This window comes from Punica granatum, chromosome 2, assembly GCF_007655135.1.
Source record: "Punica granatum isolate Tunisia-2019 chromosome 2, ASM765513v2, whole genome shotgun sequence".
NCBI classification, from domain to species: Eukaryota; Viridiplantae; Streptophyta; class Magnoliopsida; order Myrtales; family Lythraceae; genus Punica; species Punica granatum.
The window spans coordinates 289,495-309,033 of NC_045128.1; the positions used below are offsets into that span (position 1 = coordinate 289,495).

Below are 19,539 nucleotides of genomic sequence, written 5' to 3' on the forward strand. Positions count from 1 at the left end.
GGGCCTATATGTTCTACAATGAATGGCTTCAATGACAACGATCGAGTGGTCGACTCTTGAAGAAAAGTACTTGGTGTCACTCGGGAATGGCGGTGACTTGCTCGGGATTGATAAGGTGGAAAAACATAGGTTACACACGCATGTTAAGGCCTCCGAATTCCTTATCAGTAATGTGGGTTTTGATGTTCTTGCTTTGGTCAAGCAGATCGAGGGCACATGCCGATGACAAGTGGAGAAGCCTAGGAGGAAGGTCGAGCTTGAGTCAAAAGCTCTGGTAGCTCAGCGTAGCATAGAGATTATTCGTGGTGATTTGAATGGAGGCCGAAATCTCGATGGTGGAATAGCTTGCAAGTGGATGACAGGCAGAGTGAGTAGTTGAGACCATAAGAACATTGTGGGCTGGGGAAGTTTGTGGTCTCATATGATGCTGAAGTCGGGAATACAACTCGTTGAAAGGTCAACTTCGGAGGGTACACCATATTGAAGCTGGGAAAGCCCGACACCTCGGAAGAGTCCAAGGGTGGCTTGGACTTGAGCGATCGTACAAGATGAGGTGGAGCCCATAAATGACTGTGACAGAGCAAGTTGAGTCTAGATTGATGTGGACTTGGCGGAATACGAGCCAATATGGAGACTTGTTGAGTATGTCTCATATTCAGTGGAGAACTTGAATACCCGAAGCGATAACAAGATCGAACAAAAAAGGAAGGGGCGAGATCTCAGATTCTTCTAAGATTATATTTCCTATTTTATAGGGATTTCGTTGTATATTTTAGATCTTTATATGAGGAAATTATCTTTAGAGAATGTCTGAGACAATTCTAGAATATCTTTAAAATATTTCAAATGGGGAAATATCGTAGGAATATATTAGGATATCTTTGAAATATGGAGAAGACATTTTATCTATTTAAAGTGGAGAAGGTCTTGTATCAAGAAAACACATTATGTAAAAATCAAGAGTAATCTTCTTGAGAATTCTTGAGTTTACTTTCTTGGAATTTGTAAGGTTCATAGAGTGAGACAGTGGTGAGAATTGAGAAGATTGTAAGGCTATTCTCGGGTTAGGTTTTGTAACGGGGATGGGAAACACGAGTGTGATCTCGTGTGCGTAATATTCGGTTTATTGATCTAGTGAAATCTCAATGCTTTATTTGTGAATGTTTTCCTCGCCTTGAGGGTTTTACCACGTATATCCCGATATTATTTATTCTCTCTTCTCGGACTAAATTCCTAGAATTCGGTATCATCCACAACAAATATATTAGTTTAGTTCAAACAGTTCCACACATTTAATTCAAAATCACAACATAAGTCGAAAATTATGTAAAAATTTGAACTTCATTTATAAATGTATTAGTTTAGTTCAAACAATTTTATACAATTATTAGGTGAGACAGTGATGATTCATTCTGTGACCAATCGCTATGGCCCTACTAATGTGAACATCACGAAATCAAAAATGACACAACCATAATTTTTTTTATAACTTATATAATATATATATATATATTTATATATGCACTCCATCTATCTATCTATCTATATATATATATATATATAAAAGTTGTATCCCAATAATAAATGAGGGTATAAATGTAATTTTCAAATAGTGTAGGTCATAAATGTAAATGTTTAAATAATATTCAAGATTAAAAAAAATACTATTTTAAAGAAAACAAATATTCTTAATGATATGTATGCATGAATTAAATGCAAATAAATAGCGATGCAATTATAAATATATATTAATTCATTTTAATTAAATAATTATCAAAAAATAAATTATCGTCTACAAATTTACATATTTATAAATAACATATATATATATACACACTTCACTCCCACTCCATTAAATTAAACTAAAATGACAAACTTGTATTTACTAAGAGTTTATTTCTCAAAATATTTAATAAATTTAATCAATATACATATATAGTATTAAAGAAAATAATATCTGATATTATAACTGTCACTTTTAATTATCTTTAATTTGTTTTCACTAGCATTTGAATAATTTTATTTTAAAAAGATATCTCTTATTAAATATTTTAATCAAAATGTCAAAATTTTAAAATTATCATTAAAAATAAACAGTATAGCTAAGAGCCGTGCATAAAGCTAGTTTATATATATATACATATGCTCTCTTGATCAAATCATTTAAGTGCTTTTGACCAGAAGATTAATTAAACTAGCCATTTTCTAATAAATTATTGTGACTGTGTTTCGGGCCCCTCCCTACATTTGGAAAGCTCGGATACTAACAATGTAACATGACTAATAATTAGTTGGTTGAGTTGTAAATAGTATCGACTCTCATAAAATGGAGGAGACAAGTTTGAATCTTGCAAAACACGTGTTAGACGGAGAAATAACTTTAAAAATTTAATTTCTTAGAATTACGAGAACAATATTTCTCATAATTTTATTCACCCAAAATATATATAAATATATACAATGCTTTATCGATTTTTATGGTGAAAAAATAAGTCTAATTCACTGCAACTTTTCTAATGTAAACAGAAAACTAGATCTATCATTTTCCATCCTCTTAAAAAGAAAATTATCACGACGGTTTGCTTCAGTTGCTCGCTGTTAATCCATGTGCTTGTGTAAGAATGAGAACATGATCTAGAGCTCATTTACCTAGCAATTACTGGACATTAATTCTCTGTAAGTTCTTATGTACGGAGAAGATGGTACTTTGATTAGGTTATATGCTCTTGTAAATTTCAATGAAATTATAAAGTGATTAGACTAGTATCCATCTCAAAATATCGAACTAATAAGATAATTGAATTCAAATATTTTTTACTTTTAGGCTTTTTTTTCCGACACAAAACAATAACTCTCGGCATTTTTTGTAGTGAAGAAATTACATACATAAGAAGCACACAAACTGAAGCAGATTCAGATTCCATTTCAGTCGTGATCCAACACCGAGAATGACTGACATAGCTAGAGAGAATCTATTCCCATTTTGCCTTTTTCATACATACATATATATATATATATGCATATATTTTACCTGGAACTGAAATCAAAATACAGTACTGTGGAGTGTGGAAGGAACTTGGAATATATATGCATTTATGTGTTTGTGTGTGTATATAGGAACGGGAAAGAAAGATAATGAAAACATGGATGGACGGAGCATCTTATTTCTTAATTTAATTTTCTTTTTGGAGGCAAAATATTAGTAGGAAAAGATTGAGAGGCTCTTAATGAATAGAGTGTACATAGTAGAATACATAAAGGAAGGAAATTAAAGGGGGAATCAATGTAATCTAAGCATTTTTTTTTATGTGTGCATCATCTAATATCTGGAAATCCTATTGGCTCTGATTAATTTAAAATTGCATTTGGTCAGCAATTAAAATATTAAACTCTTCTAATGTGGATATTTTAATTCACAAGACTCGAACTCAAAATTTTACTTAAAAAAATCAAGTGTCAAACCACTTAAATCAACTTATATTGTTAATATGAGCAACTTTTTTAGTTCTGCATTTTCATTTGTTATTATTTCCTCCTTTAGTGTTTTTTCGCTGTTCTTTTGAAAAATTACTAAATTTTCTTAAGAAGTGCACCTAAGAATTTTCTTAAAACTCACATATATTAAGCAATTCTTTAAAATTATGTATATTACAACTCACATAATTTTGAGTGGAAGTTTTAAATTAAGGGGAACTTTTTCTTGATTTGCATTATCTATATCCAAAAGGTTCGAATCAATTCATTAAAAAGTAAAATTACGAGAAGATATATCCATAGTGAATTTTCTTTGTCAAAAGGATTTTTAAGTTAATTATGAGGATGATATATCAATATATTTTTTTTAGCAAAAGGAAGGTGGTTGAGAGAGGGAGAGGAAAAGGAAATATGGCAATTGCAAAAGGAACAGTGTCCCCACAACAAAAAACAGCACACCACAAACAACGACGACAAAAGGTGGAAGGGAAAAAGTTCTTTTTGTACCCAAATGCGATGATGGTGGTGGTGGTGATGATGATGACGGTGATGATGCCCCCCTTGCAACTGCAATTGCAAAAGCAGCCAATCTCTCTTTCTCTCTCTCTCACTCACTCTGTCCCTCCTTCCTTCCCTCCCTTCAGACTCCAGTCCAGTCCAGTGCAGTCCAGTCTAATCCCCTGTTCTCCATAGTCAGTCCGTCCCCTCCCATGGACATGGACTGGACATGATGAACATGAATATTATTAGATATTACTAAATTTGCTTCTTTTTTATTTTTTATTTTTACCCCCCCCCCTCTCTCTCTCTCTCTCTCGTTTTGTCTTTCTTTCCATCTCTGATCTGTCTTTCTCTGTCTGTCTCTCAAGCGGTGTGTGCTGATTAATGTTCTAATAGAGAGAGAGAGAGAGAGAGAGGGAGGGAGGGAGGCAGGCAGGCAGCGAGTGATCAGATTGAAACTTGAAACTGAAAGGGAAGTGAGTGAGTGACTAATTAATGGATGAGAAGAGGTGCGGCTGCTGGGCTGTCCTGAAACGAGGCGTTGGAGTTGGAGGATCTTCTTCCTGCAAGTCCAGATCAGACTCTGCTCCCACCACCATTCCCCGCTCTAGCCTCGTCTACGATGCTGGTAACATCCCTTCCTCCTCCTCCTCCTCCTTCTTGTCTCATATACATATATTATGTACACGCACACGCACACGCACACATATATATATATTATCTGGTAAAACCATGAGATGAGAGCAGATCCATAAATACATACTTACTCCCCTTCTGCCCTGCATGCATACATATACATAGTTGAAGTTATGTCTCTCAAAACTCATTTATGTTAGCTCTGGCTATACTAACTCTCTATCTATAGCTTAGCTTGCCTGCCTCTGCCACTGCCTGGGGCATCAACTGGTTAATTTAATTAGCACTCACGGCGCGGCTTTAGATTTCTACAAGTGAACTTCTTGTTGGACTCCCTGAATTTTCGAGTTCCCAGGCCATATTAATTGTGCGCGCGCGCGCTTGTGTCTTGTTAACTTGTGGGTTGCCTGCCAGTGCCAGCAACCTTATCTGCCCTCCTGACCTGACTGTGTGGATCATAAAATGCAGCAGCCGAGACTCGATATCTTAACGCAAGCAACCGAGAGATGTGTCCTCCTAATGAAGCTCGCCCATCCTCCGACGCACCACCCAATTGCACTGAGCCCAAATGCCAGCTTTTGCAGTTCACCTTTCAGGAGCTCAAATCCGCTACCGGGAATTTCAGGCCCGACAGTATTCTCGGGGAGGGAGGGTTTGGATACGTCTTCAAGGGCTGGATTGAGGAGAATGGGACAGCTCCAGCCAAACCCGGATCAGGAATCACCGTCGCTGTCAAGAGCTTGAAGCCCGACGGTCTGCAGGGGCATCGAGAATGGGTGGTCAGTCGGTAGCATATAATATATATACACTTCCAACGAGTAGCTACTACACAGATTCAACATTATAATACTAGCTAGCCGTGAACAAATTTCAAAATATAATTAGTTGAGAAAGAAGTGCGTACGTACTACATATTTATTAAGTCCTTATCCATGTTAGCATACTAGTTTGGAATTGGATACTATCGCACACCTCCATAAGTAGTACTGATCTTCTGAATCCTGGATCAGTTGAGTTATGTGCTGTCCTCCGTCAAATGTTGGAGATACTTTTATTCGCGCGCTCACTTGTTAACGGCTAGCTTCTTCCCTTGATGTGCTAGGTGAATTAAATTAGGAATTCTGGAGTGACGTGATCGGTGCTTGTTTAATTTGTTTAACTAAAATGCAGGCTGAGGTTGGCTTTCTTGGGCAGCTTCACCATCCCAACCTTGTTAAACTGATTGGTTACTGCATTGAGGATGATCAGCGCCTTCTTGTTTATGAGTTCATGACCCGAGGAAGTCTTGAAAATCATCTCTTCCGAAGTAATTTCTTAATTTAAAAAACACACTGTTCCTAGCTATTTTTTTTTTCTGCAACGAGTTAACATATATATATGGATATATATATATATATATATATGCATATGATGATTGAATGCGAATGCTGATGTTTGTCATCACTCTCGAAGGGGCCATACCACTCCCTTGGTCCAACAGGATAAAGATCGCGCTTGGCGCAGCTAAAGGACTCGCCTTCCTTCACGGGAACCCGGAGCCCGTTATATACAGAGATTTTAAGACATCCAACATTTTACTCGATTCGGTATGTGAACTACTGTCACGTTCTAATCTCCATGACACTATGGGGATGATACATCTCTCTGATTAGATCATTATGCCCTCTTCCTACTAGGAATATAATGCGAAGCTCTCAGATTTTGGATTGGCAAAAGCTGGCCCCCAAGGAGACAAAACACATGTTTCCACCCGCGTTGTTGGGACGTATGGCTATGCTGCTCCAGAATACGTAATGACCGGTAATTATCAACAACTCTGATCCTCTATTACATATGACCATTGCAAATTCACTAATGACGCACTCCGTCGACGGAGCTATGCATTACTGAATTAATTAATTAATTCTATGAATTCAGATTACGGTCTAGCTACATGAATTATCATTTTTTCATCATGCAGATTCAATCGACTAATTAACCGGTCACTCATTCTCGCTGTAATCTGTATCAGGGCACTTGACATCGAAGAGTGATGTTTACAGCTTTGGTGTGGTGCTCCTCGAGATCCTGACAGGCAGAAGGTCGATGGACAAGAAACGGCCGAGCGGGGAACAGAACCTGGTGACGTGGGCCCGGACCTACTTGGCAGACAAGAGGAAGCTGTACCAGATAGTCGATCCTCGGCTCGAGCTGAACTACTCTATCAAGGGTGTACAGAAGGTCTCCCAGTTGGCGTACAGTTGCCTTGGCAGGGATCCCAAGTCTCGCCCCACCGTGGACGAAGTGGTGAAGGTTCTGACACCATTGCAGGATCTTAATGACTTCGCCATCCTGTCCTGTAACTCCCGTCTCTACCAGCAAGGAAGGCGCAAGAAGAAGCCCGAGCTGACGCAACAGCGGAGCTTTGTTGCTCAGTCCAGGAGCGTCAGGGATTCTCCAGTCATGAACAATGGAAGTGGAAAGCAGCACTGCTAATTGCAGGGCGATCATCAATCCAAAAATCAGCAGGGTCGTCCAATGATGTTTATCCTCTTCAGATTCAGCTAGCGGCTCATTTCTCATCATTGTACGAAATTGAATTGCTCGGGATATGTTTCGAGATATGGATGCTTAAGATGACATAGTTCATGCATTTTTCGGGGATTCGATTGTGATGATGATTATTTGTTCCTAGCCTGAGAGAAGAAGAGATGATCAGATCAGCTAACCAATATTCAATCCATATATGCATGTTGTGGGCATGGACTGGTATACGCCATGTATATGTACGGGAGGGTCCTTCTGTTCCAGTGGGAATTTGGTCAGGGCAGGTATTAATTAATTGCATGCAGTTGATGGTCAGATATATCTATCTATATATATTTATATTGAGTATCCGTGTATGTGCATCTTATATGGCAGCCCGCGGCGGGGATATGTACATCTAAATCGTGATTATTGATTAGGCTCGATTGATTGTTAATAAGCCGCCATTTCTACCATTTCCACAAACTTTGCTTCCTCCGGATAAGCTAAATTTAACCCGACGATCAGATCATGGAGCATAACAACATGTGACAATTAATTTGCTTAATTTAATTAAAAACATGATATTTCTCAATACTGATATATTAGCAGCTAGCGATTACACATTACTGTAGGAACTAATAGACATTACTACATAATGGACTTACGGCGATCCAAAAAAAGTCGAGTAAGGGCGACCTTTTTTTGCGGTCACCCTAGGTCTTTTGACCCTTCTCTTAACCCTTCAGAAAGGGTCGCCCAATGTCAAGTTGGGGGTAGACCTGGCGACCCTTTCTGGAAATGGTCGCCCTAGGATAGACCTAAGGCGACCCACAACAAATGGTTGGGAAAAAATAGGTTGAACAAGGCGTACCTGGGTGTTGCGATAAAAATAAAATCAATGCAAATGCACGTCATCGAACAAGTAATATAGAATGAACAAGAGTATCGTCTCACAGAAACTGATCTAGACTTCACTAAGTACCAAAACCGTCACAATTAACTTTTATCCAGACAATTAGTTTTGAAAGAGTGGATTAAAAAAAATTTGTAAACTGAACTAAATAAAATTTAAACATGATCTATTAAGAATAAACCTAGGACTATCAATTTCCCCTCGTACTTTATATAGAATCATTCTTTCTCTATTCAATCAAATTTCCAAATTAATAACATAGGGCTCTATAATCTTTCTACGCCTCTTTCGAATGCTGCAGAAACATATTTTGTGTATCGAATTAACTTCTTTATTCCTAGGCAATTAATAAGCTAGAACCTATTAATCATCAACCCTAATGAGCTACCTAAGGCCTTCGAGTATATTCCTATCCCTCACACGAATCAATCGGTATTCCAACACAAACTACACTTAGCTATCATATCCGCGGGTTAACTTAGAATTCTCTTCCGAGTTCAACTAGATTTCCTGATCAATTCAACTAGTAGCCAAATCAATTAAAAGCATTAAAACTGAGATAAGATAAGCAATTCAATTGAAATCAATAGACATAGAGAATGGAAATCACAACTCTGTATAAAAATACTAGGGTTCTATTGTAGCCCTAGATAATGAGTTCAGTTCATGATTGATAAAGTGACGATCCAAACACAAGAAGTAAACATCGACATGATATCAAGCATATAAGAGAAACTAGAAGAGAAGAATTATAGCCAGGTCTTCCAACTCAATCTACACCCGTCATCTCCTTGAAACTCTCTAGGTTGATCGTGTCTTCAAGTCTCCATTGTGCTGGCTGTACCTATCTCAACCTCCTTCATTCATGTATATAAGCTGCAACCCTCCGAAATCTCTCGTAATCCACAAAATATGATTTCCTATTTTAAACTTCAAATATCCAATCTCAATCATTTAGAATAGGATCTCATATCACCAAGGTATTTTTCTTTTTGCTTCTTCCTCTAAGAATGCTTGAGACCCATGAAAAATCTTGAAGAAATCAAAGCTGGTCGATTCTGTAAAGTTGATCGGGTTTGGCGGGTCTAGATCAGGTCGGATCAGATCTGGGTATGCTTGCGCACAAAAATTCTAGGTGAGGCTAGGGAAGTGTAATAATACTAATAACCAAGACCTGAACGACGATATCATGCCCCTTAGCGAGCTACATAGCCTTTTCTGCGCTCAAGTGTCACACTCCATATCATCACTGGAGGACTTGATTTTTAGTATTATTGATTCCCTAGAATTATCTCGGATCGCATCTAACCAACCTGTTTTCTGATGTGTAAGATTCACATAAGAGACAAGCACATTCACATAAGAGACAAGCACAAAGCATACTTAGGTCAGCTACTGGTATTGAATAATTATTTAAAATCCCAAGCCTTAGCCCATAATGAGAGAATTTAGAAGATCATATTGAGAGAGAGCATATTGAAAACCTTCTCTGACTTCCTCTTGTTGATCAATTACAGAGCGAAGCTGTCATTATATAGGCGAAACTCGAACAAGACGACAATAAGATAATTTAATACGGTGGGCAAGCATGGCCGACACCTATGGCCTATCATTATAATTGAGGCCGACTGACATTATTGGCCTGACACAATGGCCGACATTAATAATTCTATTAGCCTAATAGTACAAAGTTCAAACAGTAAGGGATAATCTCCATTATTTCCGAAACGGCTCATGAGGGTGACATGTTAGGGTTAGGATCATCTTCAGGCTAGTCCCACCACGGCTTTTCCCAAGGCCACTTTTTTTCCATGTTTAGATCTTTTTCAGTCACATCTTTCCTCCGGTCTTCTTCAAACATTGTTGGTTGCGGCCAGTTGGCAAGGTCCCGCAAATCATTATTGCAAAAAATAGGTCTTGGTTAGTCTCCAACTGGAACTAGTGGTTAAGTTGTCGTGTTAGCTAGTGGATTCAAGTCCAGTTGCATAAAGGCTTTCGGATCTAGGGAGTTTGGATCTTGAGAGTCTAATGGAGAGATTGGGTTGTCCTTATTGTAATATTCAAGGGCCCGTTGAATTATAGTCCTGGTCTGTAAATAATCTCCTGGATAGTCTCAAAGGACTTAGACGATCGCAGGTGGCCAAATGACCTGCGGGGATTACTCCATTTTTTTCATAGATTATCCTCTGGAATTCTTGATATTAGTCCTCGAGATCTAGGATATTTGTGGTGAAAGTCCTCCACACCTCAGAGGAATAGGTTCGCTGAAACCTTGCATGTTCTCCCTATGCTCGGTGTAGTCTTCCAAGCAAGGTTGTCATAATCGCAATTCCACCTAGAATCGATCAATGGTCGTAGAATCGTGAATCGCGATTCGAATCGTGAATTGTAAAATTCTACCTATATATATAAGAAAAAAAACATATTTTCATATTTAACATTGTCAATTGTCAGCGGAGATTTCTTTTTTTTGGATTAATAACATTGTCAATTGTCCATCTTCTCTGCTTTATTTTCGGGATGGGATATCCAAGTTCAAAGAAGAAGGGATCAGATTGGAAGTGAAGAAGTAACAACATTCACAAGAGGTTCCTTATGGGCATCAACAGTCAGATTTCTTTTTTCTTTTTTTTTTTTGGTTTGTACTCTGTAGAGGTAAATCCCGATTCCAATTTCCAAGCCAAAAAAAATGTAAAATTCTGATTAAATCTAAATATGGTAGTGCATGTTAAAAAGAGAGTACATAATCGAATATACATTGCCCAAGCGCCTAGAATCGAAAATACACTGGCCAGAGAGAGATAGAGTACAGAATCGAATCAATCGAGCTTCCTGCCCTACCCCCGATCGAATTAGAGTACAAAATCAACTCATGAGTTTGGGGAAAGGGAGAATTAGAGCTCAGAATCGATGCTTCCTGCCCTACCCCTGATCGAATTAGAGCCCAAACTAGAAGTACGGAAGCTCGGAGTACATGTTGAATTAGAGCTCAGAATCGAAGCTCGGAGAAGGTATTGTACCCCGTGGAAGCTCGGAGAAGCCGAGAAGTAGGTGGAAGCTCAGAGAAGCTAGTTGGTCGGAAGATGTAGGGCAAACTCGTCGAAGAATCGAAGATTTAGGGCACACTGACAGAAGCTCGGACTGAAAGTACGGAGGAAACTGAGGAAAACTGGAAGAATCGAGTGGAAACGAAGAAGAAAGGGGGTTGGGAGGAAGGGAAAAAGGCTAGGGCTTGGGCTTTGGCCCGCTTCTGGGCCTGGGCTAGGCCCGACTAGCTTGAACCCAGAATCGCGGAATCGGCCCAATTCTGCAATTTTGCGATTTTGCGCCCGATTCATGCCGATTCTATCTGCTCGACTCATCCTGTAGAATCAGAATCGGTGACCCCCTCTGGAATCGTAGAATCGTACGATTCTACGATTCGAATCGCGATTTTAACAACCATGCTTCCAAGTCTAGGAACCATACTCTATGCCTGCTTGAATAGAACAATGGTGTGTCTGTGCCGTTGAGAATGAGAGAGCACTCTCTTGGCTTTTTCCTCAAAGAGCTGTTTCCAGTGATGGATGGACCGACACCATTCTAGGAACTGAACAAAAGAAGTATCTGGGTTCTTATCTTCAATAGGATAACTAAGCATCTCCCTGTTTGGGAGGTTGCAGTTAAGGAAGTTAAGCCTTAATTCCCTATAGTTATAGCTATGGCATAAATACCAAAATATCCATTTCATGACCTCGGATATGGGAAACTGCATGAGTGTCTGAATGGATGGATAAATGGATATTGAGAATGCATTCTGTAAGGTTGGAGGGTAAGACCTTCGTAATGCGAGAAGATCCTCTATTGATATTCCTAGAAGAGGTTTTTGGCCTTGATAGGGAATGTCTTCGTCCTGACTAATTGTAAGACTTCAAGGAAAATGTCACCCTAAGCCTTTCAAGTGATCCTGGGTTCTAACATGCGCTTACGGCTTGGTTTTGGGCCCGCAATATTGTGAACATGCAGACAGGCATAACTTGTAATGGCTGCTAAATTTGTACACGTTCCTTCATTTACAAATATAAAGAAACTATTTAAATTATTAAAAATCACAAATATCAATGTTTGCTAATTTTAGGTGAGTTGGCAGTTTATGTAAAATATCAGGAGAGTCTTGTGCTTGGAGAAAATTTGCAATCGGGAGAGGCTTATCCATTAGTGGGTTGAGCTCGCTCAAACCTAGATTAGTCGGATCTAATAGACTTCCAGATATCAAGTGGTACACACCTAAAAAATATATTGATATACTTAAATTTACTTAAAAATTTAGAAATGAAAAGAAAAAAAATTTATTTAAAATAAAAAAGGAAAAAAAATATGAGAGTGACGCATAGCTTTTTAAACAAGAATTTTAGTATATGGAAATTAGGGGGCAACGTTGCGCGTTTGAAAAAATTTATCATTATTTTTTTTTGTTTATCATAGTAGTTTTGTATAATAATTATTATAGACTATGACTGAAATTAATAATAAAAATAATTATTTGTAAAAATATCAACTCTTGTTGGATAGTAAATGATCCGACTTTTTAACACATTTATTGTAATCAGTATTTTCTATGGCATAAATACTAATGTGTCTCCCCGCTTATTATAATTTGAATTTCCGATATTTCTATTAAAAAAACAATAATGGCAATATAGTAGGCCTTATGTAATTAATTCTAAGTAGATGAACTTTACTTATAGTAGGGTTTTGAAATTCATTAAAAGAATCTTCTGGTACAGTTAAGTCAACGTCCAGGCTAGAATTAGTCTTACTCAACAGGTTAGCGTAATCTCATGTTTGTTGGAAAAATAAGGAAATGTTTAACGGTACAAATAGAAATAGACTACCTAAAATGGTGATAAAGTGAAAGAGGTTTTTTGTTAATGTGGACGGTTTTAGATGATTTGACGCTTATTTTTCTTAAATAAGGTTTCGAGTGTGATTTTTATAATTGAAGAAAATCCATGATGAAGAGAGTGCATTATCCATTAGTGTGTCGATCTTGCTAAAAAAATTAATAATTGAATCCATTGAACTTTCAAATACCAAGTGTTCCACACCAAATAGAAAGGATGTATAGTAAATTAAACAAAAATAAAAAAATATCAATAATTTTTTTTATTAGGGGGTCCCTTGGTAAGGACCCGCCCTACCCACCCTACTCACTTTGTCTCAAAGATGGGCGAGTTTTAATTGTTTTTTAAGTATAAATCTGGTCATTTTACTCGTGCGATGCCACAGGTCAAAAATAAAATTTCATGGACTTTTTTATTTGTCGTAGTAGTTTGTGTAATAATTAATATATATTGTAGCTGAAACTAATGGTAAAGCTACTTATGTGCACTCGATTGGTAGTAAATTATCCAAATTTTTGGAAAGGTTATGCTAATTAATATTTCATATGATATAAAAGTGAACGCTCACATTGATAAACTTAATTTGAATTTTTAATATTTCTAAATACAGTATCACAATCATGAACTTTCTTGTAGCACATTCGATATTTATAAAAAGAATGTCGTGGCCAAGCCTATTTCTAACATCACAAATTAGAAGAAAACTAGGTTTTTTTTTTCAGTTATAAGGGAAGCTCAAGAATTAGTACAATGAAAGAGAAATAATAAATAACTAATAAAAATGGTATGAGTAGTCCCACTGAATATCGAACATGCGACCTCTAAATTAACAGGTGAGAGCATACTCTACTACGCTACATCCTCTTTGGATAAACTAGGTTTTTTTTTTTTATCAATGTAGGTTGGTTATAAGTGAGACGGCGAATATTATCCTTCACCACAAGAAAAAAAGGGCTTCAGCGACGAAAATTTTGTGACGGATTTGTGACTAAACAGTGATGAAAAATAAGAAAAATATTTGTTTCACATCAGTGATGGATTTGTGATAAAACTGTCCAACACAATACTTTTTCGTCACTAATTTGTCGCAAATTTAGCACAAGAATTAACACAGTATTATAGTAAATCGGTTCAGTGACGAATTTGTGACAATAGTTTTCCGTCATTCTTTTTGCGTCACTAATCCATGGCCGTCACTGAGATGTCACTAATATGTCACTGGATTCGTGTTTATCAGGGGCATGTTAGTAGTTATGAGTGACGATTAAGTGACAGAAGTTTAAATTCTAGAAAAATAAAGGTAAAAATCACTTCGCTATTTCATGACAATAGTTTTCTGTCATTCTTTTTGTGCCACTAATCCATGGCTGATTATTTCTGTCATTAAGCCATCACTAATCTGTCACTGGTTTCGTGTTTATTAGGGACATGTTAGTAGTTATGAGTGACGAATCAGTGACAGAAATTCATGGTGCGTTAGTTAACCCTAAAAACAAACGGGCCATTAAATTTCAGGAAAATAAAGGTAAAAATCACTCCGCTATTTCATGGGCTCGAACACTTGACTTGAAGCAAACGGGGCATATTCTTTCCACTGCAGCAAAGATCAATTGGCAATCTCTTTTTTGTTACATAAATTTAATAAATGTGTTATTTTATTTTACTAATGAGATTGGCTTGCGAGAACTCTCGTTCAGTCTCGTTCTACCTCTTCCTCTCGCGCTCAATCTGCTGAAGTGGAGGAGAAGGTGGAACCCTAGCTTCCGGACACGAATTAGAGCAGAGCAGCGGAGCAGTAGAGAAGAAGAAGCAGAGCAGGGGAGGAGTAGAGAAGAAGAAGCAGAGCAGCGGAGGAGTGGGCTTCGACGTTTCTCGGTTTCCGGTAAGTCTACCATTTCAATTTCTCAGAGCACAGCAGCGAAGGTTTCCCTGAATCCGCGATTTCAAACACTAAACACGATGAATCTGCTTTCGATATCGGTGGAGCCGATTATTCGAAAAAATAATCAACAATTGTTCACTTTATCTGCTTTCAATTTTTTCGAGTGGGTTTCACTCGAATGTGTGACTGAATCTTACATGGAACCAATTGTTCTGCTTCTCCCCTTAAACCCCCCCTTCTGCTTCTCCTTCTTCTTAGAGTAGACCGCAATGCTCCTCTGATTTTGACTCCAGGTAGCAGTATCCCCTCCCCTGTCCATTTTCTCAGCTCCATTTGTCCGTAAATGGTGGCAGATTTTGCTAGAGATTGTGAATTCACTTTGCTTGTCGTCAACTCCTCTTCCAAACACTTTCTTGTTATTTTTCTGAAAATAATATAGAGCACACAACATGAGGCAAAAGATTGAACACGTAATACAGATGAAAAGAATGAGCGCATTGCTGAATGGATGCACTTGGCACACTTAAAAGGGACAATATAAATGTATTTTATTTTAGGTAAGCTTCACCTCGTTCGTTGCTTATTTATTTAGTTTGTCGATGATTGTTTAGGGCTTCAAAGTTTCTTCTCCTGCTCCTTCTCTCGAGCTGTTGTTGTGGCCGGACTACTGCCCATCCGATCTGCTGCTGTCACCGGACTACTTCCCGTCCAAGCTGCTTCTGCTACCGCTGAGGCAAAATCTCTGATCTCTTTGAACGTTTTCAGCTGGAAGTTTCTGATTTTCTGATTGCTCTTTGTATATTTCTGTTATTATTGCTGGGTAAGGTTAGCTTGTTGAAGTGTTTTTCAATCTCTGCTAACGGGAGAGTAGATAATATTTTGAGAGCTCAGCTAATGGAAGTTTCTGATTTTCTGATTGCTCTTTTTGCAGTGATTTGAAGAAATGTGGCTAAACACAACTGGTTTCAGCATCGGAGAAAACTTTCCACTTTTTCTTCCCATTATCTCCAGTAAAACTGAAAAATAGGATGACCAAATGACTGCAGGCGACTCTTTCAAGATAGTAATTGATATGGGCATCTCTTTTAATATGACTAGTACATGCTGTTTGATTATGAACGAAATACAAATGCTGAAACTGAGTGCTTACTCGGGTTTGTTTAATAGTCAATTTTAGAGTTCATTTGGGTACAGCTATCAGGAAACTGAATACTGAATTATTTTCCATATATAATTTTAGTTTGTTATTTGACTGGTAGACATTGATTTTAGTTGATATACATTCTTGAGTTTAGTATGTGATTATGTCCATGAGCATCGCCATAAGGATGGAACTGAGGCTGAATTTGTGGACAACAATTCCAAAAGAATTCATGTAAGTGACTGGTGCATTCGGTTATTAATTATCATAAATCAAGATTGTAATACTAATATCTTTTCCATTTATAGGGCAATTATACTTCCACCATCTCTGAGAAATATGGCTCAGATGTATCCTCCAAGCTGAGTTTTGACACTGATGCATGGATTAACGTTGCTGGAGCTCCATCTAAAGGGAGAGTGTACGGGTTTGGAAGTCGACGAGATCCTAAGTTGGTCATAGGATCCAGCGTATCTTATTCGGCTACTTCTAGATGTGATCTTGGCGGATCTTTGTCGCGTGCAATTGCTGATGAGCGGCTTAAGGAGATTGAGGAGCGTATACAACGAGACCTGCAGCAGAAAATGGAAGCAGAGATTGAAGCACGTACAGAGGAACAAGTAGAGAGACTGATGACTGAGCTGCTTAAGCGAGAAGTCCTGCCACGAGGAGCTTCACCGCCTCCTCATGGTGTTGCTGAATAGTTAACCTTGCATATCTCTGTAGATAGATCATCTTGGGTTGTGAAACTTCGTCGAAGCTATCATTTTGTTTTGATACGATTGGTAGTGAACTTTGTTGGAGCTATCATGGTTTGGACTATAGGTAATGAACTTTGTCGAAGTTCTCATTTTGTATTGGACAAGTGCTATTGAGAATATTGTTGACCTCGGTATTGCTTTTGTGAAATGATGGATTATGTATTTTATGTATGTGATGTGGATATGAATTCACGGATATGTATTTGAAACAGGTTGAAAATTAGCTGTATCATTGAATTCGGGGATGCAGATTGATAATTAGTGACGGATTTGTAACGGAGTTGTCACTGTGATTTGTGAATCAGTGACCGATTTCGGTTGCTAATTTGAGACAAAATTCTCTTGAAAATACCGTCATTGATTCGTCACAAGAATATGTCGCTAAGTAGTCGCAAATTTCCGTCACTAATCCATCACAAATATCTATCACTAATTTGTCACTAATCAGTGGCAAAATGACCTTGTATTGCCTTCCTTTCGGTGACTAATCTATCACAAAATCATCGCATGCATTCCATCGCTCTTCTGTCACAAGTGTCTGTCACAAATTCCGTCACAGATTCATCACAAATCTAATAATTTTTGTGACCAATTCCCTCACTAATCGGTCACAACATGTTACATCTGTGATGGAATATCGGTTCCCTTCAAAACGTATCTGTGATGGAAAGTGTGACGGAACACAAAACTTTGTGATGCAAATTTCCATCACAGATAGCATTTGTCACTCGACTTTCATCCAAGAATAGTGACGGAAATTTCGGTCACTTAAAGCGTCTGATGGAAGTCTAGGCATCTGCGATGGGAATTTCCATCAATGATGCCTATTTTTCTTATGGTGCTTAGGTAAGGCCTCGGGTGTCAATTTTGAGATTAAAGAAAATTCACGATCGAGAAAAGTTTATTCCTTAATGGGTTGACTTCACTCAAACTGAGATTAAGTTGTCTTAGTGGAGTTTGAATATCATGTGGTACACATAAAAAAATCACAGATGAAAAGAGACTACTTAAATTAGTAGTGAATTGAAATAGACTTTTTATCAACGTGGATTGTTCTTAGAGGAGTCAATGCTTGTTATCATTAGCCAAGGCATCAGATGCAAGTCTTGTGATTGAAGAAAATTCATGATAGGGAGAGATTAGTGGGTCGATCTTGCTCAAACCTTAGATTAGTTGGAGTTAGTGAACTTCTAAATATCAAGTGATACACACTATAAAAAGATATTTATATACTTAAATTCAATAAATATTCAAGATATTCAATATTTTAAAAAATAAAAGTGGGATGGGTGGCTGATGGTGAAAAATCCACCCACTCGCCACCCGTTTACAAGAGATTTTTTTTCGGTTACAATGGAGGTCCATGAGCTTAATAAATTGAAATATAAATTTTAAATATCTAATAAAATAGCACGAATAATCTCATTGGTTATTGAACATGGGACCTTTTGGTCATCAGGCGAGAGGTGTATCATCAGGCGAGAGGTGTATCACTGCGCTATACATTCTTTTGATATGAGAGATTTAAATGTATTAAATGCTTCCGTCAATATGTATGTAATGTAACAGGCAAACTCATGCGATGCGAGCGAATGACCACACAAATGAGCCATCCATTGGAAGCGCGCGGTCAGATCAGAGGCGAGCTATATCGCTAATGCTACATTACAAGCAGGACAGTAGTCAAATATCCATGCACAAAAAAGAAGCTAGTGGATCAATAAATGAATTAATGAAAGTATAAAATCAGCAAAAAGAAAAAAATAATAATAAATTATAAACTACCGAAAAAAATTGTTTTCATACAACATTACTTACTGAAAATAAATTATATGTATATATCGCGTAACTCCATATTCTGTCTTTTAATTAAGTTTCAGTATTTGTCGTGAAATAAAAATTTCAGGATTAAAAGCGATTCAGTCTGATGAATTCGTGGGCACAAAAACATTGTGCGAAGCAAAATCAAAAGGGAAAAAAGTATACGTACCTCTGCAGCTAGCCATTGTAGAGAAATAGGTCCTTCACTAATATATAACTTCCCCGTATTAGACCTTTCCAGACACACACTTATATATGTGTGAGCACACACATACACATATATATGTATGTGTAAACCAATTATGTTTACTGCATCCTACCATTCTCGATCAACCTAGCAATATGTCCTTAAACTTTTGATGCACGCATGATTAATACCTATAGCATTAATTGATACATAAATAATTGTAAGAATAATGTTATCAACGACCATTCAATCAATATAACCTAATGCAATATTAATACATCATTTCATTTTATGGTTATTATTATCTCTATTATGCGAAAACCTTGAGAAGAAAATGTTTTGACAAAACACATATTAATTCAACGTGAAATGGGAAGGAGTTGTCATGTAAAATAATATTTGATTCTTGGCAAAGAAAAATAACAAGAAAAAGAAAAAGAAAGCACATAACATTTGATCCATCGGCACAGCAGGATAACCCTGAGGGAGGTAAAAACGAAAGGGGAAACAAAAATTCCACCATATGGAAAAAGTGATATTGGCGCGGCTCAATCTGAGATCGTATTTTACGGCTCGACGTAAATTCGTCTTCGGATTGAACCTCACCAATATCGCTTTCTTTGCATCACCCATGCATATCCGACAAGTTGTACCTGCAACTCCCCGATATAATGCATTTAAAATTGCATGCATGTCCTTAAATATGTTGATGAATGTGACCCTTCAACCTCAGGGCTACGAACGTACCCTTGCAACTGCGAGGTAAGAGAACGTTGATCTCTCTGGTTTTAAGAAGTAAGGACGTCCCGAAATTAAGAAGACAGTGGCACTC

General features: G+C 37.5%; 1 protein-coding gene across 2 annotated transcripts; it reads left to right on the forward strand.

The window, feature by feature from the left end:
• Positions 1–3,983: 3,983 nt before the first annotated feature.
• Positions 3,984–7,452, forward strand: LOC116195822 (probable serine/threonine-protein kinase PIX7). Of its 2 annotated transcripts, none has more exons than XM_031525196.1 (6): positions 3,984–4,603; positions 5,083–5,390; positions 5,782–5,917; positions 6,064–6,197; positions 6,288–6,411; positions 6,623–7,452. In XM_031525196.1, exons 1-6 carry the CDS (start codon positions 4,471–4,473, stop codon positions 7,084–7,086), a joined length of 1,299 nt encoding a protein of 432 aa, XP_031381056.1. In that variant the 5' UTR covers positions 3,984–4,470; the 3' UTR covers positions 7,087–7,452. The 2 variants fall into 2 exon arrangements, with proteins under 2 accessions (XP_031381056.1, XP_031381055.1); XM_031525195.1 differs by having other exon boundaries at positions 3,991–4,603; positions 5,080–5,390.
• Positions 7,453–19,539: the final 12,087 nt, after the last annotated feature.